This window comes from Lytechinus variegatus, chromosome 2 (assembly GCF_018143015.1).
Source record: "Lytechinus variegatus isolate NC3 chromosome 2, Lvar_3.0, whole genome shotgun sequence".
Lineage (NCBI taxonomy): Eukaryota > Metazoa > Echinodermata > Echinoidea > Temnopleuroida > Toxopneustidae > Lytechinus > Lytechinus variegatus.
The window spans coordinates 6,055,013-6,081,713 of record NC_054741.1 but is presented as its reverse complement, the minus strand read 5'-3'; the positions used below and the strand labels follow the sequence as shown (position 1 = coordinate 6,081,713).

The window sequence follows — 26,701 nt, the reverse complement described above, 5'->3', positions numbered from 1 at the left end:
TTTTTTTCTTGTTTGCGCTTACTCATAACATGGAGTGTGATGTTTTGAAAAGAAAACGAATGCGGAAAAAACAACTGTTGAATAAAATTTTGGGGCAAGGTGTACAATGTTTTTTAGAAATCAAACAAATTAGTCGGCGGGTGGGAACTGAATTTAGATTCTTGGTCTAATTCTTCGTTTTTAAACATGTTAAAATGCTTATTTTTGCATGTGAAAAAAGGCTACTACTTGTGGTGTATGAATGCCTTGCATGCTATATCAAAATATCTTATAAAACACATAGGGGGTTACAAAATTTTGGACCAGTCAGAAGCCAAAGCAGAACCAATTTTACAATAAATTATGAGGTGACAGTAATGCGGACAAAAGTTATCGTATAGCTATAACTGTAATTTTTTGTAATGAAGAATAAACTTAACAATTAAAGCAAGCGCGAAAAGCGAGCTCATTTTTCTTTTTATATTCACACCTAAAAACGGAACATTAACTCTAACCGCTATTTTGTAATTATTAAAAGGTTCCATGCGAGCTGATATTTATCATACTGACCTGAAAAGTTGTTAGACACGTATAGGAAAATTTCTATGCGCACACTTTTGTCAGTAAATGAATCAATCGAAATTGAATGCCAAATATATGGCCTACTGTGTCACACTGCCCCCACACTTAATTTTTATTTATTTATTTTATTTTATTTTTAGTTATTTATTCATTCATTATTATTGTTATTTATTTTATTTTTTTTTTTGGGGGGGGGCTTTTTCCCCTGTCCCCCTTTTCTGGCGTCCAGGTTGCCTGTCGCAAGTTCTTCAAGAATACGATGAAAGAGCTGAGTTATAAGTATCTAATCAAAATAATCTTTCATATAGATTCTCTGCATTATGTTCATACTGCATGAAAAAAAGAAGTATAGCAAGTAAACAAAATTGAAAACAAGCGGTGGAGCAATGGAGCAAGTATTCAACATTTTCAGGAGGCGGCACTAGCGTACCTACGGGGGGGGGGGGCAGAGGGGGCAGTCTGCCCCCTCTGCCCCCCCCCTGACGAGTCACAACCCATACAAAAGACATATCCCTGCCCCCCCCCCCCTGACTAGCTTGAATACCTATTTTGCCCCCACCTGACGAGCTTGAAGACCTTTTTTTTTTTTTGCTTTTTAAATTTGTTCGGGTACGATTGAAAACCTTTTTTTGCGGAAAATCACAGGTACGCCACTGGGAGGCGGGGTAACTTTGTACTGTTGATATTCCCTATACGTTACTATTTTCGGACACAGTGTATAGAAGTTAGAACACTGAATATAATCATCTTAATGAGTCCATAAAATAGATCATAAAAAGAGGTTTGTTTGCATATGTACCAATAAAATAAAACTTATCGAGCCTATTACTCTGTTTTTTGAAATTGACATCGAGGTTTCTGTAACAGGATACGACATTCAAATTACGGAAAAAGAATATCGTTTCTAAATCATGACATCATAATGTATAATCAGGCCATGTCCGTCTATCAGTAATGGCTCACATAAATATACACCTTCAGAAATAATTGAACCAAAGCCTAAATTATTTCAATTAGTATGAATAAATTGGATGATAATTCCAATATTCTTATTTACTCATAAATTTTCAGTTACTGTGATTTGTTTCATTTTTATAGATTTAGCGACCTCTCTCGTGGACATTTTATTTTTCCTAGGACAGGTATAGAAAGTTTATTTGATTAACAGGAAAAATAATCCAGCAAGCAACAATAATAACACTTAAAATATCATCAAAATCGGATGTAAAATAAGACAGTTATGACATCTTAAATTTCTCAAAACAGTAATTATGCACATCCTGGCCGTAATGCAAATGAGCAGACTGGTGACGTCACCGACTCATGATTTCTTTTGTATTTCATTATATGAAATACGAAAAATTTCATTTCTCCCCATTGTCATGAGACAAAATTTTATTCCTTCCTGAACATGAGGAATTATCATTATTTCAATAGTCTATTGTAATTAAAGTCAAGTAAGTCTTTATTGTCAAATCTGGAAAATGAAATGTTGTATAATTCAAACAATAAAAAACAAAAGAAATTAGTGCGTGAAGGACATCATCGACTCTCCTTTGCATTTCACTGAGTTGTTCATACAACTTTTTTGTGGAAAATGCCCGAAACTTAAAAATGTCAAAACTTTCTTATTTTACATCCGATTTGGATGAAATTTTCAGCGTTATGCTAATTGTTTTACTTTTCTCTATCGATTCAATCAACAATTTTCTGGGGTGGACTTGACCTTTTATAAAGGCCTAAATCTATTACATAGGTATCCTAAATCTTCGACCCCTTCTTTATACTCTTAAGGAAAGTTTTGAGTTATAAAAGGAAGCGAAAAGAAGTAGCGGGGAAAGGGGGGGGGGGTGAACCCAATGAAAATTTTGGCAAAATTAATTAAACTGTCGTTGGTTTTTTGGTTGAGTCTAATGATTGCAGTAACATATTTTACTGTATACATCACAATACACTTGAATGTTTTCCAATTCGAACATATCTCATTAATCATGTCAATGGTGGGTTATCGCGTTGTTTCCTAATGATCACCTCTTAACATGCATCGTTGTTTATACAGCTATACCCCTCGCACTTGTCACGAGCACTTATAACCCGTGACTGATAAGATTAATTGTTCAAGACAGATGTATAATATCTCATTAAGGGTGTATATTATACTGGAACCAAGCCGAGGGTATTGAACTCATATTAGACATCCTAGGAACAATACCCCCACACTCTTAGTGTCAGTGTCACACTTGTAACACTGGGTAGAGTTAGCACCTTAAAGTTTAAAATTCTACCCAAGACCCTGAGTATAGTCATGTCCCGTACCTTTAATAATACTCCTCTTGACGGTAGTCATTAAGGTGTAAAGTTAAACTTTCATTCACTTTATACTTTGCAGATGACTTAATATTGCATCATCAGAAAAAGAATAACGCCCATCCGTAGTCATGGAGACGAGGGAGAGAAAAACAAATAAAACGAGTGAAAACTCGGAGAAGCATGAGGAGAAAATGGGAAACGGAGACGTGACAGAACAAGAAGAAACAAAGGGCAAGGTGAGAATGTGTATAACTTTTGATATTTTCAGTAAGTATTGCAGAGCTCTAACAATAATATGGATTAATTTAACTAAAAGGCATATATGGAAACTTGGTTTTAATTTGGCGGCTTTTAATATTTGTATGCAACGCTGAAAATAATGTTAATTTTACAACTGGGGGCTGAATATCAAGTTATACATTTCTGATCCACATGAACATTATTTTTGTGAAAGAAATTGTAGATGCATTTTTCTGATGATCAAATAGGCCTTTTGGGGAAACGTTCGGCACCTGAACCTGCCTGATCGTTAAACTTTGGGTGTATGCGCGGTAGTGTAAAAGAGAAGGAAAGAAAGAGGAGGAAGAAAAAAAGGAAGAAAAAGGGAAGAAGAATATGGCAACAAAGACGATGAATTTATGAATGATCACCGGGCATGGTGGCTCAGCGGTAGAGCGTCGTGGGTTCGATCCTCGGCCGAGTCATACCAAAGACTTATAAAAATGGGACCTTCTGCCTTCTTGCTAGGCGCTCAGCATTTAGATTGGAGAAGGGTAATAATAACATGTTATGTTATGCAGGGCCCGCTGGTAGAGCAGTTTCCTAACTGAAGTGGCTACCCTGGGTAAATAAAACGTTATTATTATTATTATTAAGGAATGGACAAAGGAATGAATGAAGGAAGGAAGGAAGGAATGGATTAATTAATAATGAACGAATGAATGAATAAATGAATGAATGGAATGGGGGAGATAAGACGAAATTAAGAAGTATATTAAAATAATCTTAGGGTAGTTCCCCCTTATTGTTGACCCCTGTGACGCTGCACCTGATTGTCACAAGTAACCACACTGGTAGTGCATGTAGATATAAGCGAATTTTACTTTTTTACGGAAAAAAAATCAAAACTAGACGATGATAATGTCTGCAAAGAACCTCAACGACATTAATTTAATCTGTATACCAAACAGTTTTATATATTGATGTATGTATATTTGTGTTTAAAGGTGACCATGAAGAGGCAAGTTAGCCTGCTAAGTGGTATCGCCCTCATTGTTGGAACTATGATAGGCTCGGGTATCTTCGTTTCGCCGAAAGGAGTTTTAAGTCAAACCGAGAGCGTCGGTATGAGCCTGGTTATATGGTTCCTCTGCGGCGTTCTCTCTACTATAGGTAAGACAATTTTTTTTCACTTTCCAAATCAAAATGTTTTCATCATCTCCCATTCTTTGACTTCATGCCTAACACAGGGGCAGCTTCATGGTATAGGCTAACCTTGATAGGGGGGGGGGGGGGTGACTTTATGAACATCGTTGCCTTTTGTTGTTGTGTTTTGTTTATACTCATCCGCAGGCGAATTACAAGACGAAGAACAACTTATATTTGACATTTTACTCAAATCAGAAAGTTGAATTACTTTTTTTTAATTATATTTCTACGACATCTCGCCAGGAATCATAATGTAAACTGTTTAGATGCTGTTCCCGTCAGACCAACCCCCTACTTATTTATTAACTGAATTCCCTTTTTATTCTTTCATCAAGGTGCGCTATGCTATGCCGAGTTAGGTACGCTAATACCTAAATCTGGCGGTGAATACTCGTACATATTGGACACGTTTGGGTCTCCCCTGGCCTTCCTGTTCGCCTGGGTTTCAACCCTTCTCATCAGACCGTCCTCGGTTGCCATCATCAGTCTCAGCTTTGCAGAGTACGTAGCGGCTCCGTTCTTTGGAGGGGAGTGTGGCGCCCCTGACGGCATCATCAAAATGCTTGCTGCAGTGTGTGTCAGTAAGTCCTACACCGGCTCCTACATTCTCTACCAATTTGTAGTCTGTTGTGCAAACCCTTCATTCGAGTTAAGGGTCTAAATGTGCAGCCTACTCATGCCTTGTGTTCCGAAGGCCCTCTCGATAAAAAGCAAGTTTTGTATGTGCTAGTCTTCGCGTGGAGGCACACTAACCTTGATGATCAAAGTTTCAATCAGGGTCTGTGCCTGCAGAGTAACCAAATTACGGAGGGTCCATGAGGCCGATCCTGCCATATTGCATTTTCTTTTATCAAGATGTTTGTCTCCGTCAATTCATATTTGCCTATTCTTCAATGTAAACTGGAATATAACAAATATATGCATGATTTACAAACAATCTGACTAAGTTATTAGTATGAGAACTTGTAGTCCCGTGGAAAGACCCCGCCTAATTAGCCAGTTCGGACAAATGTGCAGATGCAGATCATTTTGAAACTGAAATCCAAAGCACGCTGACAACTCCTAGATGATTACCTGATATGGCAACATTCAAATCATGCAAACTGGTATTCCAAATGATGAAAAGCGAGTTCATGTAATTATTTGTTTGTAGGTACTCTAAGCTGTAAGTTACATGCAAAAATTGTAATATATGGTGCATCCTATATTCAGATGGAGGTTTCCATTTTGTCGAAATTGAATTTTGACAATAATTTACGAGGCACCCCAACACCTGCTCCCCCCCCAAAAAAAAAAAAAAATCAATCCTCCGTAATGTAAAATATCTATGGATATTCGAGGTCATTTGAGACATGGTCTAACTACGAACTTGTCTATCATGACATCCGAGCTTCCTCTCTCGGCGATGGTTTTGTTATTATTCAAAATAGTAATTTTAGCACTGACTTTACAAATTTAGTGCTTGGATATTTTGCCAAATATTATATCTTGGAAATTTCAGCCTAAATCCGTGCTTGTGAAGGGGTTTTACATAAACATGCAATAAATACGCATATAGCTTATTATCGGGCACCGAATCAAATTGAATTTTGATATAAAATCGGTAAAGTTATCCATTAAATCACATTTTCAGTTTGTACCCTTCATACCATAAAAGTTTACGATCTAGAAATGAATTGGAATAGTGACAAAATAAAGATAGGCTTAAATATTTAGGCCTACATGTACACACACAAAAAATGTTCTTAATACCAAACCAAGCAGGTTTGTGAAATACTTTTTCCTTTTGCTAGATAATGAAAAGAAACGTCATTCACGTTTTTGTTTGAGTGATTACAATTTTGTTTGTTTCTTCATTTATCATTTTTTGTTGTCTTCTCTTTTGTTTTAGTTTTGATCGTTTCTATCAATTGTGCCAGTGTCAGATTGGCGACGGGCGTTCAGAATGTTTTTACAGCAGCTAAGCTTCTGGCTTTAGTTATCATCATTATTGTTGGATTTATTCAGCTGATACAAGGTAAGGAAAACAATTTCATGATTATCAAGTTCTTCAGTCGGGATTCAAAATTTTGTTACAGTAGCAGATTTTCTCCAGCTGGGTATATAACTAATTTGAATATGGGCAGTCGAGATTTTTACAATTTTAGTATTTTTTGTTGTAATGTTGAATAGTTATTAGACATATTGTTATAAACTTTTGTTTGAGTTTTGAATATTTTCGAATATTAACAATGCCAAAACAGATCCCCCTCCACATACCACCCCATATACACACACACCCCGTCTTACAAAGAGTTACGATTGATCCAATCAATCTTAACTCTATGGAAATCCATCAGTGTCATAATTTTTTGTACAGGAAATGTGCAAAATGTCCTTTGTAAAGAAAGGAGAACACCCCGAACTGTCAAGAAATCAATGAGTTTATGGATATACATTCATATCTAGAAAAAAAAAACTTGAGCAAACATGCATCGCAACTATGGAAAGCCAGCAAAGTCAACATATAAACGTCGGCCTTATGCCAAAAGGGCCTTAACCCGATTTTAGGGGTTCTGAATTTTTTATAATAAATTTAACACATTTCATGTAAAACTTAATAACTTAACACGTTTATCGAAATTGGCTTCAAAAGCAAAAAAACGACCACAAACTTTTGATTATTAGAGAGGCCAAAACCTTTATAAACGCCATTATCTCGGAATGGCCAAAAGCAGTTAAGGCCCTTTTGGCATAAGGCCGACGTAAAATGCATGTTTATTAAAAAAAATTCTAGATATGAATGTATATCTATCGATTCATTGATTTCTTGACAATTTGGTGAGTTCTCCTTCATTTACACAGGACATTTTGCAAAGTTATGACACTAATGGATTTACATAGAGTTACGATTTATTGGATCAATCGTAACTCTTTGTAAGATGGGGCCTATAGGACATCAGTAAAAACATCATTTTGTTCATTTTATTCCAAGCAATCCAGGAGCTCTTTTATTACTATTATTATAATTATCATTATTATTGTTGTTGTTATCTTATTATTATCGTTATATAATGATAGGAACAAATAATTATACTTTGTACATTTTGTTCATTTTTCGTCCGATCTGTTTTATCATTATCCACGTTTTTGCAATTACAGGCAACGCCAATATAAGAATATGTCTTTAGCAATCACTTTAATCTATTTTTTTCAGATATACAAAAGAGGCAAGCATAATAATGTATTATGCAAAATGCGTTAGTAGCTCCATGAATACAAAATCTATAAATGGCAATTCTTGGAATATGTAAACCTCGAACTGCAATTCGTGATTGTGTCAAGAAGTAGTATATAGGCTAGACCCATGCACGATGACCATCGACCTATCAATTAAGTGACCATCAAACCTTTAATGATGATGATCTTAAGTAAATAGCTCTGTTTACTTTTTATTTGATAAGTAGGATGACCTTTGCTATGTCCTGCATTGTTTGGTGGAGACGTAACTAGATTTAACCGGTTTAAAATGACTTTATCTACCAAAAGAACGCATGGCAGAATAAATACACCTGAAAGACAATAGCCGTATGTCAAACTGTCACACCATGTACTGTAAAAACTGTGGTGTTAAAACTGACATAAAACTGACACCAATTGGTGTTAATAGAGGACCACACCCTGAGGTGTTAAAATTACACCCTAAAGATTGAACATAACACCAAAGGGTGTAAATGTAACAACCAAAGGTGTTGTAATAACACCTATAGGTGTAAAACTAACACCACCAATTTAACACCGGTGTAAAATAACTGGTATGGTCCTCTATGTACACCGGTTAACACCACAGTTTTTGCTGTGCGCAATACATTAAGTGTAAAATACTATCGATTTTCCTTTATTTCTGGAATTATACGTATAACTTCTTCAGAATGTTACTGACTGGTGACCAGTTGAAGTTTGGCAAATATTTAATGAACCTTGAAGTACATTGAAGAACTAAAATTCCAACATACAATTCACTTAAGAGAGTAGTAAATGTTCTATAATTTTTAGTTTTTTGAATATTTAGAAAATTCAAATTTTGCCATTGAGTCAGATTAACTGACATTCGTGATAAACTTTTTTTTCTTAGAGTAGTGGCAGTTTGATCTTTTATAAACAAAAGCAATGGAAAACGATAGTATCCTGATATTATGGTTTTGCACCTAAAAGACAAAAAACATTAATGATTTATTGATTGATTGGTAAAGATGATGGATTGAATATTTAAGTAACTGTTTGATTGGTTAATGGATTGATTAATAATTGATTGAGTAATTTATTGAAGAATTTATTAATTGATTTATGCTTTTTTTTTTTTGGGGGGGGGGTAATTGTTGATAGATCGACCGAGTGGTTGGTTAATCGATTGATTGATTGTTTCAATGTCGTTTTTTTAACTCAATTATAAAATGCATTTGTTTGTCAACTTTTTTTAACATAGGCATTGGTCCTCCCAAGAGTCCTATTATACAATATTGGGTTATTAAATGCGGCTGATATTATTATTTGGATAATTTGGATTTATGGATACACCCGTCAAGACCTGGATCAAACACATCTACACAACGCGAGTTTGTACCCCCCCCCCACATGTGCATATCCAGCATCAAATCCTACAAAGTATTTCATGGGCCAAATTGTCTGGGGACTTTTTTCTTTTTTTGCTTGTCAATTTTTTTTGGGCGGACGATTTTGCCTCCCCCCCCCTTTGAAATATCCTAGAAAAACTGAATAGTACTAACAATAATAATGATAATAATTATAATAATAAAGTGAAAAATAATAAATGAAAAATACATAGATGAAAAGAATAAACAAAACGTGGAGGAATTGTTGCATAACGATTATGCAAATGCAAGGCGAGTGAATGATAACAGAAAAATCTTTCGAAGAGCCTATGCTATAATAAATACACGTACAAAACAAATGAATCAAGTTCTGTACAAGACATTTCTTAGTAACTGATGAGGGATTTCAAATTTTTTACAGAAGGGATAAACAAATTTGATATAGGTTGAATTACTAAAACGTAATATAACAATCCATTGTAATAAATGGGGTATAAAGATTTTTTTTTTTTAATCGCCACTCCAGTTCGAAAATTGCTCTACTAGCGGGCCCTGCATAATTATGTTATTATTACCCTTCTCCGATCTAAATGTTGAGTGCTTCACGAGAAGGCAGTAGGTCCCATTTTATAAGTCTTTGGTATGACTCGACTGGGGATCGAACCCACGACCTCCCAATCATGAGGCGGACGCTCTATCATCGAGCATGATGTAGCTCTGTGAGTTGTCCTTCGTTTAATCAGTGAAACGTAATAGAACAATTAAATGTAGTTAATAGGCCAAAGTTTCGAGAATCGACCTCTTAAATACTCATAAAACAATTTAAATAGTGGGGAGTTTTGTTCTGATAAAGACTGTTATGTTACTTCTGTGCGAAATGTAAGACAGTGTATCGCCACTGATAAGCAATTTTATACAGAAGAAAAAAAAGATACATTCAGAATATGACCTTAGTTGAATCAATAGACATAATAGGTCAATTAATGCAGTTAACACCCCAAATTTTAAAGAATTTTAAACGGTTGGAAGTTTGTCAAGCCTGGACCTGTACAATGATTGGTAGTATCGCTTGTATTTTTTTTATCTTTTTATTCATTTCATTATTTGTTTATTTTTTATCTATTTTTTTTGAGGGGGGGGGGGTCATAAACAAAAATAATCGAAATGTATTTCCATCTCCTTTTCTCTGCTTGTAATTGATATATTTGCAATATGTTCAGAAACGAACAGAAAACAATGATACAGTCAATGTTATTTAACATACAGTATATCATAATTCTTACCTTCTTTTCTTTAGGGTTTTGAATTATTCGTATTAACATAATACTGGAATATAAAGTTAGTTGCCTGCATGGCAGTCTCTTCACTCCATTTTTCAAATCGTAATTTGGTATTTTTCATTGCGTATCAATCTCATAAACGTTATAACCAACCTATCAGATTGATTAACATGTGAACCTATACCCCATGAGTGTCGATCCCGTTGGGGGGGTTGGGGAATATATTATATTCCCCAAAATATTCAGTTGTGGGGGTGGCCTGTACAACCACCCCCAATATTTTGAGGGCATCTCCAGAAAAATATTCGATATACATTTATCAAAATACATAAAGTCAATAAAGATTGACATCAAAGAAATACAATAAAAAACAATCCGTTCCCAAAATCATTTAATCCTAACCTTTTTCTGAAATTGACAAGTCTGCTTTGAAAACAGTTAACGCACTCATCTGTATGTCATAAGTGAAATTGCCGATATAGTGTAATTTTATGAGCCATGAATAAATGCATGTTTAGGCCCTCTCTCATTTCGATGGTGCATAAAATCAAAGAAAGTGAAAGTGATTGTAGTATGCTCTAAAATGCGATTTTCGCGTGTCGATTTCTTAAAAATTCCCTACCTTGGAAGGGGGATACCTCCCTCCATACCCTCCCCCGCTCGGTCGCTTCGCCCCCTCGCCCGGACTCAGACACCAATCATTTCCCTAATCATCACAAGAAATCGACACCTATGACGTACTTGTTGGTTAAAACCTGCCTACCTACCGTTGGTTAAAACATTCCTAATTGTTATGTACTCAACTTTCTTAAACCAAAGATAAATTGTTCATGCTCGACTGTGAGAATACATGGTAACTCGGCACGTATACAGCGTAGACTCTGCCAAAAAAGACACAATGTTGTAATTATTGTTCTTTGTCATAATTATGCTCGATATTATTATCATCATTTCTTTAGGTAACACCCAATATTTGGATCCAAAGATCTCGTTTCAAGGTTCAACTGCCAATGTAGCTGCATATGGGATTGCCTTTTATCAAGGATTATGGGCCTATGATGGCTGGTAAGACAGACCGATCTTTTCCCTTTTTTCCGCCCCCGGAAGTAACGACCGGGGCACGTACCCCACTTGCTCCTTCCTAGATACGCCACTATTATCATGCTCACATTTGAAGAACCATATATACTTACCCTTTATTTAAGATTATGTTGCGAGAAAGTTAGCAAAGAGCAGGGGAGCGTTTCATCAATATTTTCATCCGACAAGTTGTCAGATCTGACATCTTTCCATGATTTTGATTGGCTGAGAGGCACTGTTCCTATGGTAACTGTCGGATAAATGGGACTTGTCGGATAAAACGTCCGACAAGTCCTTTCATGAAACGCCCCCCTGGAGTCCGTTTCATGAAGACTTATACGATAACTTTGCCATAACGGTAAACTACTGAAAAACCTTCATTGTGATTGGCTGCTGAGCTATAACCACGGTAGATGACATAATGACAATTAGGTATTGTAGTTCTTCGAGATTCGAGATGAGATTGATTATGTGAATCTGCAAAATAATATGGCATAACATATTATTTGAATTAGAGTTATGTGTTCATGATAAGGTGTGTTTTTTAAATAGTTATCGAATCATATTTTTATTTATAAGGATCATTAACGTCAAACGTTAAATATTACTATATAAATGGCATAGTTTTCAGCACTGTTTAGAATATTTTTCGTAAATATATCACAAAGGTCCGTGCTTATATTGGCCTTTAATATAAGCATAGATTTTTTTTAAAAGAATGGAAGTCATCGAATATGAATGAAAAGTTTACGAAAGTATTTCTTTGATTTTACGAAATTTATAATTGTTTTCTCAATACTTTTTTAACTTAAAAACTCAAAAACAGGAATCAACTAAACTACGTCACAGAAGAGCTTGTCAATCCATACAGGTAAGCAGTCGAAGTGTTTCAAAAGTATACCTGACCATTATGTAATTTCTATGTACTGTATGGCCAAATTTGATAGTTCCTCTTAATAAAAAAAACATATTTCTAACAAATCCTTTGGAATGATGAAACTGAATTCAAAATTTTAGAATTGTTTATAATAAGTGAAGCTATATTTAGAAAAAAAAAACTGTATATCTATATAAGATATGTGAAGGTCCCTACTGTCTATCTTTGTATCTGCTAACCAAACGACAATACAATTACGTAAAAGAAGATGACATTACAAGATGTGATTAACACTAATATGCACAGATTTATACATGATTAAGAATATAATGTATCGATTTATTACGCAATTGTTTTTAATCAATCATTCAGATCATCTCAAGGATAGCACATTGAATTTCCTCAACAAATTCATGGTTTGTAGAATTCTCGGGCCTTTATGAGTATCTGTTAATTTCTCTACTTTCTTTCAGATTTCCCATCTTAATAGTTGGGTCTTTGAGAATTATTATCTAACTTATTATTTCTCTACCTCTCCTTCAGAAATCTTCCTCTTGCCATCATCATCGGGATACCTCTTGTTACAGTTCTGTATCTCTTGGTCAATATTTCATATTTCACCGTCATGTCACCGGAAGAACTAATGCAATCCAGTGCAGTGGCAGTGGTAAGATTTTTTTTTCAAATAGTTTATTTATTCAATATTTCTTAAAAACGATTATACAGGATACAAATCTAAAATGTGAATGACACATAACGAGTCATAATTTATAAACAAAATAACAAAATGTTAAATATCTTTCATTATAATTATTCAAGAATACTCTTTCATAAGCTTTAATATTTCATAAGATTTAATCGATGTTAAACCAAATTACCATTGTAAGATTTGTAGAGAGTAGCTCATCAATTATCACAATCTTTCCCCAGTTAGCCTGTGTTTTTAAAGATATAATTGTAAATGAATCTGATAACACCAACTACTACAAAGACAAGATTAAGTTGATTAAATTGTTTTTATATGTATTCAATTCGGATTTACGGTAGCTATTTTCCCTACCAAAATATTTACAGTAATTATCTCTATATTGACACTTTAATTAAATCCATCTAAATTCGATTCAGTTCAGTTAGTTGAAGCGATCACACATTTCAAGACTAATTCAATAAACATAAAATCAGTGTTAAATTAAATCTTTCATGATGATGAAGAAGAAGAAGATGATGATGATGATGGTGGTGGTGACGACGACGACGATGATGATGATGATGGGATGATGATGATGATGATGATGATGACGATGATGATGATGATGATGATTGAATTTGTTGGTATACGAGTAGCCTTCACCAGAGCCTTTTCGCCTATTGATTCTACTCATGAATACATATCTTTCTTTTCGTAAATCTTTATAAATGCTATCATGCATCGACAGACGTTTGGCCAGCGAACATTGGGTGTTATGGCATGGATAATGCCATTCTCAGTAGCATGTTCTACATTTGGTGCTGCAAACGGAACACTTTTTACGGCTGGAAGGTAGACTACTTGTGACAATCGTTGCCCAAATGGAATCGTTCTCTAGTTCAGTTACCGTACCAGTAATGTCTATATATCGTAATCCATATTAGTTCATCTGTCTCTATATATTACGATGTTTCATCATATTTTGTCCCTTGTTTTTCTTCTTAACGAAATGGCTTCTAGAATGACACTACAAATCTTAATCGGATGTCACACTGTCTGACCATAATTATTTGGGTCCACTTCTCGTGATAGCCATGGTTTCATTTGGCCATTTCCAATTCCATTCTATAGTTGTGCATCCTTCGTTTGGTTTACATACATCAGTCGTGCTTCCTGCTAGTTTTCATAAAAGGCCTTTAGGTTGTCAATGTAGCCTTTTTTCGATTATCGTTAAATCTGTATGGGTGAAATGGGTTCTCTTTGAATTTTATTTCCATTTTCACATAAAGTTTATTCTTAACAATATTTTAGTTAACTCATTAATCGTTTATGTTATTTTTTAACATTTGAATGAAAGTTCCTCTCCTTTTTAAGTACCCCCAGATAATAATTTTTTTTTCAAGTAAATGGTTTATTATTCATTATCTTGTTTGATTTTGAATAGACGTTGGATGGTCGCATTTTGGAGTCATTTTCTTGGACCATACATGCCTGTGTTTGTGGCTCCATACATAATATAGCCCTTCATAACTGTATGTGCATTTACATACAATTATAACAATATCACGATCGAGTTTATAGCTGTTCTGGAACGAATGACCGAAACCCTTTTTTTCGATTGATTAAAAGAATCATTCTTCTATAAATTCCTGTAAATTATCATTGACAGACGTTTGGTCAGCGAACGTTAGGTGTTATGGCATGGATAATGCCACTATCAGTAGCATGTTCTACATTTGGTGCTGCAAACGGAACACTATTTACAGGTGGAAGGTAGACTATTTTATCATGCTGCAGTGTTGTGAAAATTGTTGCCAAAATAAAGTTGTCGTTTATCATTTATTTTGTTGCTTGTCGCATGGGGCGGCGCTGAAAGGGTTCATGGGTCCGACTCCCCCTGTGTTCTTTTTTAAAGTAGTTAAAAAATGTAAAGGGAATTCAAGAGGAGAAAGAGGATAAGGGTATATTAAAAAATATCTTGGTCGTGTTAATCTAATTATTACCCTGCTAATCAGCTGAAGAATGGTTGTATTGCCCATCCCCCTGCACCGCGCCTGTAAAATAGCCTTGCGCTCCGGGCTTTTCTTTTGTATAACCTCGTCTGTCTTTATATCAAGTTGTTTTAATCGTTGTGCTTCTGCTTCTTCACATCAAAGGTAAATAAGAGCGGAAAAAGGATCATACAGTAATGCTTCATAATTCAGTATAGTTATATCACAATGTCTGTGTAGCTAGTCCACTTCCCGTGATGTGTTTTTGACATCTCATCTCATCATGTCTACGTCAGTCGAGTTTTCACAAGTTTACATAGAAGCCGAATTTGAAATATGCTTCCTCTATAATGTCCCAATGTAAATTTCACTGCCAAGGACTGAACCATGACTGAGACCATTTAATATTTATATATATATCTGTGTGTGTCAGCCCGATTGAGTTAACAATTCGATTTTCGATTGAATTTCATTTTGTCGGATAGAAAGTACAATGTTTCAGTCATCTCATTAATCGTGTATGTCTACATTTATTTTGTGCATCTGAATAATAGTTTTGCCCTTCACTAAAGCAGGCAATCGGTAATAGGCCTACTGTGGATACGAGGTACCACGATCACCATGATGTCTTCTATAACATCACATTTGTTAGTCATCCCGACACTTATTAAAAAGCACACCGTTTTTTTTAATTACCACCATGCCTGTTGTATTGTTGTTGTTGATGATTTTTGCATAGACGTTCGGTGATCGTACCCTTGGAGTAATGTCTTGGATCATGCCTGTATTTGTGGCAATGTCTACATTTGGCGCTCTCAACGGCTCAACATTTGCAGCGGGAAGGTATTAGATGACCACGCCCATGCATGCACCCCGCCCAATCACCCATGCTTCCCTTCCGATTGTTCGCATTACCGATCATCAGTCACCGTCAGGGATTGGGGCGAGGCTGCATGGCCTTGCCCGACCTTGATGGCTTGTAAAGTCGTTGTTTTGGGGGATAATATTCTTTATCCTGTCGCGGCCTTGTCCTAAGAGACCCATATACCTGATTATCTTTGCGCATCTCCGTAATTAGTCAGTCATAGCAACAGATACCACTTTGCACCCCTCCCACCCATGTACCAACCCCTCCTCCAGTGACCCTTTATATTAAAATTTACTCTTGTTTATATGGTCCCACTCACATAACATTTTATCTCAATGTATCATTATTTTGTAATTATAGTTTTACTCTGTGTGACTCCGTGTTCTTGCTTCGTGTTGGCATTAATTTGTTTCATTCGTTTATGTCGTGACATCATCACATTTTTTCGGTTCAAATGATATGGCTGTTCTTTTTGCTTCATTTCTTTTCAAAATGGAGTTCTTTTTAAAAACTATTTAAGATGTTTTACAAGTCGATGTACGCTGACATCATTTGTAGTGAAAATAGCTCACTTTAAATGAATCAAGGAAGAAATTTTTCATTTGTCAAAGTTTCTGCTAAAAATGTATGATTTAACTTGGTTAATTTAAACATACATTTCACTGATTTCTGAATGGTGCAAACGTGGTTTATAACAATTATAAACATTTAGAATTGAAATAAATGTAAAACTTGACATTTTACGATTAACATTCGTTTTCTTATGGCACATATTTCCCCCAAATACTTTCGTAAATGCTTATAGTAATACGAAATTATCAATATTGTAAAATGCAGACGTACGCAAACCGTACACTTGGTCCCATAGCTTGGATTATGCCAATATTTGTTGCTATGTCGACGTTTGGGGCAGCAAACGGGACGATTTTTTCAGCAGGAAGGTAATATTTTCTATCAAAATTTGCGCTCATATATTATGAAATAAAGGATGATCTTAAAAAGAAATGCAAAAAAGAAAATATCAACGCTTCTCTCTCATGAATATCGATATCAAACAACTTGATATACATATACATAAGTATTTGCAACAGATATCTAAAACAAAGGTCTTTGAATATTGTTCTTTTTATTTTTCACCTCTTTGTTCTCTCTTCTCAAATGAAAAGGACTGTATTTGTTCAAAATAATATTTCCAATAGTTAAATGCAAATCATGCAATCGTCTACATAACGTGAATAATATAACATGACCTAAATCTTACTATGAGTATTCATGTTTTACATGTTTTTTTTCTACTAGTATCCTAAAAATAGTGGAAATAAAGCACCTTTGCAACTCATAATTCAACGGTCCCGTTGCGAAAAGAGTTACTATCAAGAGTGTATAAATTTTGCTATAAATGAACTTTGTACACAATCTTTGTACTGAATAAATGAGAAGAAACATAGGCCTATTGCCTTTGAAATGTCAATACTCTGAAACGGGATTGGTCAAATAGCCAATACGGTGTTGGTTATTGTGTCCGACCGATAAAAAAAATGTTAAAATCAACCAAAGTAATGGTTAGAATCTACCAGAATTTAGGTGATATTGACCATTTTTTAATCGGTCGGACACATTAACCATCAGATTGGTTACTTTGACCAATTGTGTATTAAAAGTATTTAACTCCAGAGACTGGAGTTATTATAAACATTTTAACGATCAAAAGTATATCATGTCCATAATGTGTTAAAGGGCGGCACACCCTCGTATTAGAAACATTCAATCACTCCTATCACGCTCGTTGTATCACACATAGTTTAATCAAATAAATTATTTCTTGATTATTTCTGTTTGAGATTGTAAATATGCAGATCACTACATTTTCAGCACAATGCAATCAGAAATCATTGTTATGAATCTGTCATACGCTATGTACCTAAAAATCATTCAATGCCGATCCTTTTTCATGACGATATTTCATGCATGCAAACACATAATCATGCTCGGATGTTCATAGATGTTACGAATCATGCAATTGATTTATATATGTGTTATTTCACAGTTTTCAGTCTTTATTGTAAAAATTATTTTCATCACAAAATTGATGGATCAAAAGGCGTACATTCTTATGACCATTCACCCTAACATATACCCGAGAAGATCCTCTAACCTAACATGTTATTTTTTTATGTTATATGTATGTTTTCTATCCCTTGACCAACTTAAATAATAACCCCTTCTCCTCAGCTATGCTATATAGTTATTAAATAAATGGAAAAATAAAATGTTTGCTTATTTTTTTCTCATTGGACTCACTATCTGAAGACGTTAGGAAATCGAACTCTTGGTTTGATGACTTGGATTATACCTGTATCTGTTGCCCTGTCAACATTTGGCTCAGCTAACGGTACTTTGTTTACCGCGGGAAGGTATAAATTGTGTCTAAACTGAGTAGATATAAAGCAAAGCTTAGATCGGTAAATTTCTAAACTTTCTCTCTCCTTCCAAACGTAGCCATTATTACAGTGGTCTTCACTTTTATTCACTCTCTATTTCTATACAGCCACCTAAACTCAGCTGCTAGTGATCTAATTGAATCACTTTCTTTTCGAAATTGAACGGAAGAATAAAGAAGTGATTACGATTTTTTTTATGATGTTGATGGAAAAAAAATCTATGCTGATTATCTCTTGTTGATTAATTCTTATCTATTTTGCTCCCTATTTTATTGCATCATTTAATCCATTCATATACATTTTAAAACACTACAATTGTGTTCACGGGTCTGTCAAGTTATGTAACGTTCATACTATATAACATAGCGTAAGTGTGTTTAAAAATGTGTGTGATGTAAAAAAAATTGTGTGCGCTGTATCAGCTTTTGTTGTGAAATATTATGTGCAATCGTCTCTTTCATGTAATGTCTCCATGCAGTATCAAATTCATTTATTCACTCATTTATCTCTCATATTACATTATTGCTGTGTCATTTTGTCATACAAAGAAGAAAGCTTGATATATATGTTTTTCCATAGCAATGCATGCTCCATCTTTTATTTTTCAAAGTAGCATAATTTGACGTGGGTTAAAGTTTGTCGTATAGGCACTTAAACTAAAGTCACATTCACCAGTATAAATAAAATTGTACATGTATATGTGTATTGGCTCTATTATTTGTTTAATTAACCTGCCCTGTCAGTTTCTTTTATGAGGCAAACTTTCCATAATTATTTTTTAAGGTGTAGGGAGGAATCAATCGTCTAGCTAATTAACATGAAATGATATACATCATGCAAATTAAGCAACCAGCTTTTATTGTTTGAAATTCATTAAAGGCATTGTCATGATGCTGATATACATGTAAGATTGAAAGCGTATAATTTAGCAACTATTATAGAAGTGGTCTCCACTTACATGCCGTAGGATAACAATTTTATTTATTTTCTTTTATTTTTTACATTGATCTGATCCAGCTGTAAAATACCAGAGACTGTACAGATTGTATACAGAAGAAAATGAAGTCGAGTCAAAGCTGCAACAAAATTAAAATTAATCCTCATTGTTGATTTCAATAGAATGTACAAGTTATAAAATTTGAAATGATGTTTTAAACTGGTACATGTAGCGAAATGATTACTAACCCTTCTTTCGCCTCAGCACTTCAAGCTATTGTAATGTAGTAATCGATAACAAAGTCGGTTTTAGTAAGCAAAAGGTTATACTTTCGAAAGTTCATTTATTATGTAGTGTTTTATTATAGCAATGCTTAGTTCATATCTTCTTTAGATTATGTAGATTATTTTTACCAGGATACACTGATTTTAATCACAATGCGTGACCTATTTCAACGACATGAATTTAGTATATAATTCCTCACTGGATTAATAAGGCAAATGGCATATAGTCATATTTCAATAAAGAGGGGTAAGAGATATATAGGCCCATACAATAATGCTTGTCAGCATAGTGTTTATATTAAATAAGCATCCAAAATGATTTTCGCTCGAAATGTATTCGAATTTGCAAAATGTGATAACAATTAACCATCCCAAAACAGTGAGATTTTTGCTCTTTTCGGGTTTCCGTTTTAGATCCAATTTCCGTCAAAAAATTACAAACACATCCTTCGCCTTTCTTTTGATTGAAGTTAATTTGATCTCATACCAAAAGTGAAGAAAAAAGGGCGAAGTATCTAGTCCCTCTGAATGTTTATTACATTTAGGAAATATAATTGCTCAGACATTTCCAACATAAAGAAAAATAATGACTTGCTCCTCAGGTTTTCAGCATTTAAAACTGGAAACAGATTATTTTTCATGTCACGATATCAATAAAACTGGAAATCGTGAATTTTCTATCATCTTTTTTTTTTCAGAATTTTGCCCAAAGTTTAGAAACCCAAGCAGCTTCTACCTATATTTTTTTTCAAGAAAATATGCCCTAGTCTATTTTCAAAATTTATAGATTTATACACTGAAGATTTATTTAATTGCTTGATTTACAGACTTACTTACGTAGCAGCAAGAGAAGGTCATATGGTGGAGCTATTGTCCATGGTTCATGTTAAGAGATTAACTCCTTTTCCTGCTATGATTTTCACGGTAAGATAATAATAATTAGGCTACTCTCAAGCGATAAACTTTGATATACTCTATACCGTCCCATCGCCATTTATACGCTCTAGAAAAAAATGAGTATAACGTGACCCGTAGTAGAGGTGCCGTGGCCGAGTGGTCTAAGGCGCCTGGCTATACATGGAAAGTCCGGGGTTCGATCCCCGGCCGCGGCACCTATGCCCGTGGGCAAAGCATTTAATCTACAAAGCTCTCTTATCTTGCTTTCAAATAAATGGAAATGCTATATGCATTATTGGTAACTAGGTGTGCACTTGTTTTTATTAAAAAAAAGTATAACGTGACCCAATGTTATTGCTCAACGAAACAAACAATGACAAATGTTACTTAAGTTACATAACAATAATAAAGAACCTGCAAAAAACTGTCAGGTTTGTGATTAAATCGTATTTCAGCCCATCTCACTCATTTCGCAATACTCGCCAACAGTCCATATTTTGATTTATCGTTGTACTTTACTTGAATTAATTTATTGTGATATCTTTCAGACGATTCTATCCATAGCGATGTTGATACCCAGTGACTTTGATACGTTGGTGAACTACTTCAGTTTCGCAGCTTGGATGTTCTACGGTATTACAGTAACAGCACTGCTTTACCTCAGATATAAATGGCCTGATGCAAAAAGGCCAATAAAGGTATTGTAAATAAAGTTCTTTTGATGATTTTGACGACGACGACGAACAATAATAATGATGATGATGTTGTTGGTGGTGGTGGTGATGATGATGATGATAATAATTGTGGAAATACTACTAATAATAATTATAATAATGAATATATAAATACTAATAATAACGATAATAATAATAATAATGATGATAATAATGAAAATAATGATAATAATGATAATAATAAAAATGGCATTACTGATTGAATTGATAATCATCAATATAAAATATAATCACAGGTGGTAGTTTCATAAAGCTGTTCGTAAGTTAAGAGTGACTTTAAGAACGACTGGTGATCCCTTCTTGCGGTAAGTAGTATATGGAATCGGCGATGGTTTAGCGCATAAGAAAGGATCACCAGTCGTTCTTATAGTCACTCTTAACTTACGAACAGCTTAATGAAAAAGCCCCCAGATGTTTTATATACTGCTCTTATTACCATTCCTCGCCTGGCATCCATGTGACTCTCCATTATGTCGCTCTTTTTGTCCTTCAATATGTTATGTTACACAATTAAGGCAGAAAAGTATATGCGCTGTGCTATCTCTGAAAACTAGGCCTATACGAACAAGGATGTGTTACTGATTTTTCTTTCTTTTTAATGACAGGTTCCGATTGTGTTACCTATCATTGTATTGATAGCGGCAGTATACCTTGTGATAGCACCTATCATTGACGAACCTGCTCTCCAATATCTGTATGCATTCCTCTTCATTCTATCTGGTCTCATCCTATATCTCCCGTTCGTTTACTACAAGAAGGAATTAGGATGCATGAGTAAGTTGAAGTTGAGTCTACTGTGTTAGGAGAGGAAAGAATGGAGAATGAGAGTGTGGGAGAGAGACAGGAATGGGGATAGAATATACGGAGGGGTGCAGATTTCCTTTGTGCACAGCAAAAACAACTGTGGTGTTAACCGGTGTACATAGAGGACCACACCAGTTATTTTACACCAGTGTTAAATTGGTGGTGTTAGTTTTACACCTATAGGTGTTATTACAACACCTTTGGTTGTTACATTTACGCTCTTTGGTGTTATGTTCAATCTTTAGGGTGTAATTTTAACACCTCAGGGTGTGGTCCTCTATTAACACCAATTGGTGTCAGTTTTAACACCACAGTTTTTACAGTGTGGAAAAGAGGCACATGCATGTACTGTTACCATTGTTACAGGTGTCTATATATATGCAAAAGCTCACTTCGAATAAGGCGAGGATTCAAGCTAAGGCAATATGATGAACCTCTTAGTCGATTTGATTTCGTTAAAGTCGAAGTTGGATTTGTAACAAATCTTGCAAATATTGGTTTATCCACGTGAAAGTTTCATGTCATAGGTTTAATACATTTTGGTTAAATGATCTTTATATTACTTTAATATATCCATCAGCTGCCTACATTATTCAAATAACTTTCTTTCTTATTTTCACTCTTTATTTCAGAATACCTTACAATATTCTTTCAGTTGCTCTTTGAAGTAGCCCCCTCTAGGTTTGTGGCCCCTGAGGAAGATGTCAGTCAGGAGGAAGACGAACAAGCCATTGTTGTGGAATCATGATTGTCTGTACATAACACCAGTTTAACCATTCAGCCAATTTAAGCAGCAATACTATAAATCGGCATGGTTGATATTTGGTAAATGAACTTTTATATTATTGTGGCCTTTTAAATGTAGCCATAATTGTGGTATAAAAAAGGAACTGGACGCTACCAACTATCTCAAATCATGTACCTTTAAATAAATAAAATCTAACTTTTCTGTTATATTGTGTTAATGGGACTGTATATGGCAAGTGATGGTACTTAAAAAAAACACGTTGAAGATGACCCTTGAAACCTAAACCAAAATATATCAACAAAACTGATATTCACTCGATGAAACATTCCTCCATTTTTGTTAATAATCGCTAGAAAACTTATTATTTTTTGAAATTTATGGTTATTGATTTCTGTATTGTCTTAAGACATTGGGATTACTTGTAATGTTTGTTATAAAGTCTTGACATGGCCTCATGCAGTCACAAGACGATTCGAAGGATAGTGTAAGAATGTATCCAATAACACTATTAAAAGGGACATTCTTCAGTGTTTGCTATGTAAGATGACGCCTTATAATCTAATATTGTGTGAAAGTGTACTCATGAAAGAAGATTTTTACATGATATTTCACCCAATAAACACACATGATCCCTTCTTTTTACTAAATTATGTTTGTTTAAACTTTTACCTGGCCATTTAAAATGTAAATTACAAAATTATTCCGATAGAAACAAGCATCATTATTACAAAGAGAAAGGTAAAATTCACAATCAATCTAACTCGTGTTTTTCGACTATATTTTTTTGTATTTTATCAACATTTTGATCGAAGAGTGTGATGTCTGCATTGTAATTGTTTGAATGTTCAGCAATCATATCAATCAACAATTCTTATCATAAAGACGCTTTTCAGTAATTTATCTGGATGACGTTTAAAAAAAACTTAACACAAATTGGTAAGCTTTTAAAAATCAGAAAAAATTGTGGTATCAATTCTGTTAAAGCATTTCAGACTATGATTATTGAAGGCTGACAGTGAGAATTAGATAGATCGATGGTCAGTATGCGAAATACTGAATTCCTTTAGATTTCATAACCTTTATCATATGTCAATGGCACAAAAAGAAAAGCATGAAGTCTTTTTTTACTTAACGATCTGTTTACTTTTTTCTCATCTAGCTGTCAGTAAGATATTTTTGGTTTGTTTTATTGTTCTCTCGACAATCTTATTCCGTATAAAAGTAAGGATTGTTTTGAGAATGAACAAGGATATTTGCCTTTAAGTTCGATGATGAGATGAGATCACTTTGTTTTCACTTGGTCTACGAGCAACTGGATTTCTTCCCAGATAGTCTGATAGCATATAGACTAAACCCATTTGGCCTATACTACACACTGCACTTAGATTAATCGTCATTTAGTCTAATGCTCGTATGGTCTAATTTCCACTTCGACTATACTAGTACTTATTATCATACACATTTTCGAACGAAATTCGGTTCATAAACGATTCAAGTGGTGTTAGATGCAAGTGGATATCAGATAAAATGGGTATATACAACAAGAAATTAGTAAAATTATAAATGGGCTAAAAGGTATTTAGACCAAATGGTGAGTAGACACACTTGTTGTAGAGGAAGTAGAATTAGACCTTCATAGGACGAGACCAAACCGAAAGTAGACATTGCGGATGTAGACCAATTATCAATACGTCACATTCGTTCTATATTTCACTTGTACATTGTAAATACTTATTATTAAGAAGAAAGTATGTTTAAGTTTTGTCGTTTAAACAAAAAAAAATAATATTGCTGTCAAAAATTGGCTTCTGTAATGTAATTTTAATCAATCGCTAGGCAGTGAACGGTTCTTGTGTGTTTACATGTCTGATCAATTTTTTTTCATTGCATTGGATTAAAAAAAATATAAATGTATTAAAGCTATTTTCGCTGTATATAATATATGTCAATGTAAATTTTGCCATTAATTGTTATACTTGCCTAACAATATCGCACCGGGAGTTTCAGTCATATAGCAGTTTTTATCCAATATGCCTTCCACTGCCAGTAAATAAAGAAAGAAGAAGAGAGACTGATTTAATCAATAAAATATGACTACTTATCTAATTCCAACAAGAAACAAACGATTCTAATATAATGTTAGAATTACTAAAAAATCATTTTGTACATAGAAAATTAACATCAGTTTTATTAATAACAGGAAATATCTGAGAATATCAGTGTTGAAACGAAAAATATAAAAGTCTTAATATACCATGCATACGTCAGAATTTGTGTCTGTTTCCCGCGTCATGTTGTATGAGAGGAAGGGGTGAGAGAGGGAGAGAGAGGGGTAAGGCAGAGGGAGGGGGGAGGAAGGAAAGGAGAAGAGAGATAAAGATAAGTAAAAGGGATAGAGGGATAGGAGAAATAAATGGAAGGGGAAAGGGAGAGAAGGAGAAGGGACAGAAATAGGGGAAAGAAAATTAAATGGGAACAGAAAGAAAGAGATGCAACAGAATAGAGAGTGAGGGGGTAAATAAATGAAGGGATGGAAAGAGAGAGAGAGAGAAGCAAAAGCGAGGGGGAGATCATAGAGTCAGGGGCAGATGTTATTTTACCCCCATAAAATTTTAAATCTATATAGGAGCCTAAAAACTCTTGCCTCCTCTTAATTGTGTCAAATAAAAAGATCAGGAATTTATACGGGACGATATAGGTGGATCCGAGGGCTGGAGCGGCTGCCATACTATTTTATTGGCGGCGCAAAACAAAGAAGGAACGGGGGGGGGGAGAACAAGGTGCAAAGGGGAAAATGATAACAAGTAGAAGAGGAAGAACAATAAAGACAGAAGAAAAGTGAATTAGCCAATAACAAACCTCTCATTTCCCTTTATGAAAATACATTTAAAAAATTCCAATAGCGCTTTTCGATTGTCTGTTTAATTATCATATTCAAAAGGGTTTCATGGAGCTTAAAATATATCGTTTTAAGTCAATATAGAAGAAATCAATTTAGTTCGCTCTCTGCATATTCATTACTTAATTTTAAATGCACTATATATTCATTATTACAGAAGGTGTTTTAAATTTCCCATTTACAGTCTTGAATATAAATAAAAAATGACTGGCGATTCGCATTCACCATGTTCACAAATTATGTACTGTGATACGCATCCTCTTTATTAATTTGTGCAGATAGTTCTTAAAAAAAAAACCCTCCTAGGTTGGTTTATTCCTTTAGTGGCACTTATCGCATTCAGTTCATGATTGCAAAATCCGCTTAAAACTTTCGGCTACATGCATCAACTTGCAATCCAACCCTTTATTGTTTGTACAGTGAGATACTATCATATTCATGCTTACATTTTTTTTATCAAGCCGATATATGTGACCTTCCACCCTAAAGCCAACAATAAGTCGTTAAGGAAGGTCTGTAAATAGCCAGAATAATATTCTGGTTTTCACAACTAATAGACAAATATCTCATTATGTGAAGGAGTGATTGTTCTTCTTCATAAGGGCAACATTTGAAGTTGTGAAGTTAAATAAATAAAAAAATGCTTAGCAATCATTTTACTTTTTTAATGATTGATTGCATTACTGCTACTATGTTCATCGTGAAAGTCACAGATGCGTTTAAAAAAATGGCTAACCTTTTTACGGGTGTATTATCGTACTGGGTACAACAGTCGACTCTTACAGGAGATGTGGACTCCAAACAAACAAATCTGTCGGCAAAATTTCTGAAAATTATGATTTTTGTATATTTTTGTATAGAATACTTAATTGAGTAAATCAAGAAATGAGTACTAATAATCAAAGTTATGATTTATAAGTGTAATTGTATGTTGCATGCATTGATTTACTTTAATTTTTAATTTATTGATAAATGTATGAATTGTATTTTTTGTTGGAAATGAGAACAAATAAAAACTGAAACTGAAAAACTGAAAGATATTCCAGGAAATTAAAAATGGGCCTGAAATACCATCTTATGTTAATTGCTTGCAAATTACAGTGTCTCTCAGAATCAGTGACATTTTCATGTATCAAATGAAATCATACTGCATGAATTAAAAGTGGTTCTAAAAAGTAAATTCAAGAATCAGGATCAGGAAGGAGGGAGCCCCTGCAGCAATTTTGCTTGCTGCGTGTATACATAATGTGCTGACATTTTCAATTTTTTTCCCCATGACAGA

General features: G+C 34.4%; 1 protein-coding gene across 2 annotated transcripts in view; it reads left to right on the top strand.

Annotated features, from left to right (window-relative positions):
- LOC121407155 (b(0,+)-type amino acid transporter 1-like) overlaps nucleotides 1-24,774 on the top strand; it is a 30,583-nt gene extending 5,809 nt beyond the window's left edge. The window contains exons 2-13 of one of the 2 annotated variants that reach the window (XM_041598099.1): nucleotides 2,951-3,107; nucleotides 4,098-4,263; nucleotides 4,635-4,880; nucleotides 6,191-6,316; nucleotides 11,131-11,236; nucleotides 12,078-12,122; nucleotides 12,672-12,795; nucleotides 15,547-15,650; nucleotides 20,165-20,261; nucleotides 20,783-20,932; nucleotides 21,574-21,742; nucleotides 22,405-24,774. In XM_041598099.1, coding sequence (XP_041454033.1) covers nucleotides 3,000-3,107; nucleotides 4,098-4,263; nucleotides 4,635-4,880; nucleotides 6,191-6,316; nucleotides 11,131-11,236; nucleotides 12,078-12,122; nucleotides 12,672-12,795; nucleotides 15,547-15,650; nucleotides 20,165-20,261; nucleotides 20,783-20,932; nucleotides 21,574-21,742; nucleotides 22,405-22,520 — 1,557 coding nt within the window. In that variant the 5' untranslated portion in view covers nucleotides 2,951-2,999 and the 3' untranslated portion in view covers nucleotides 22,521-24,774. Of the gene's footprint in view, nucleotides 1-2,950; nucleotides 3,108-4,097; nucleotides 4,264-4,634; nucleotides 4,881-6,190; nucleotides 6,317-11,130; nucleotides 11,237-12,077; nucleotides 12,123-12,671; nucleotides 12,796-13,564; nucleotides 13,669-15,546; nucleotides 15,651-20,164; nucleotides 20,262-20,782; nucleotides 20,933-21,573; nucleotides 21,743-22,404 lie in introns of both variants that reach the window. The other variant, XM_041598098.1, reaches the window with a different exon arrangement.
- Nucleotides 24,775-26,701: the final 1,927 nt, after the last annotated feature.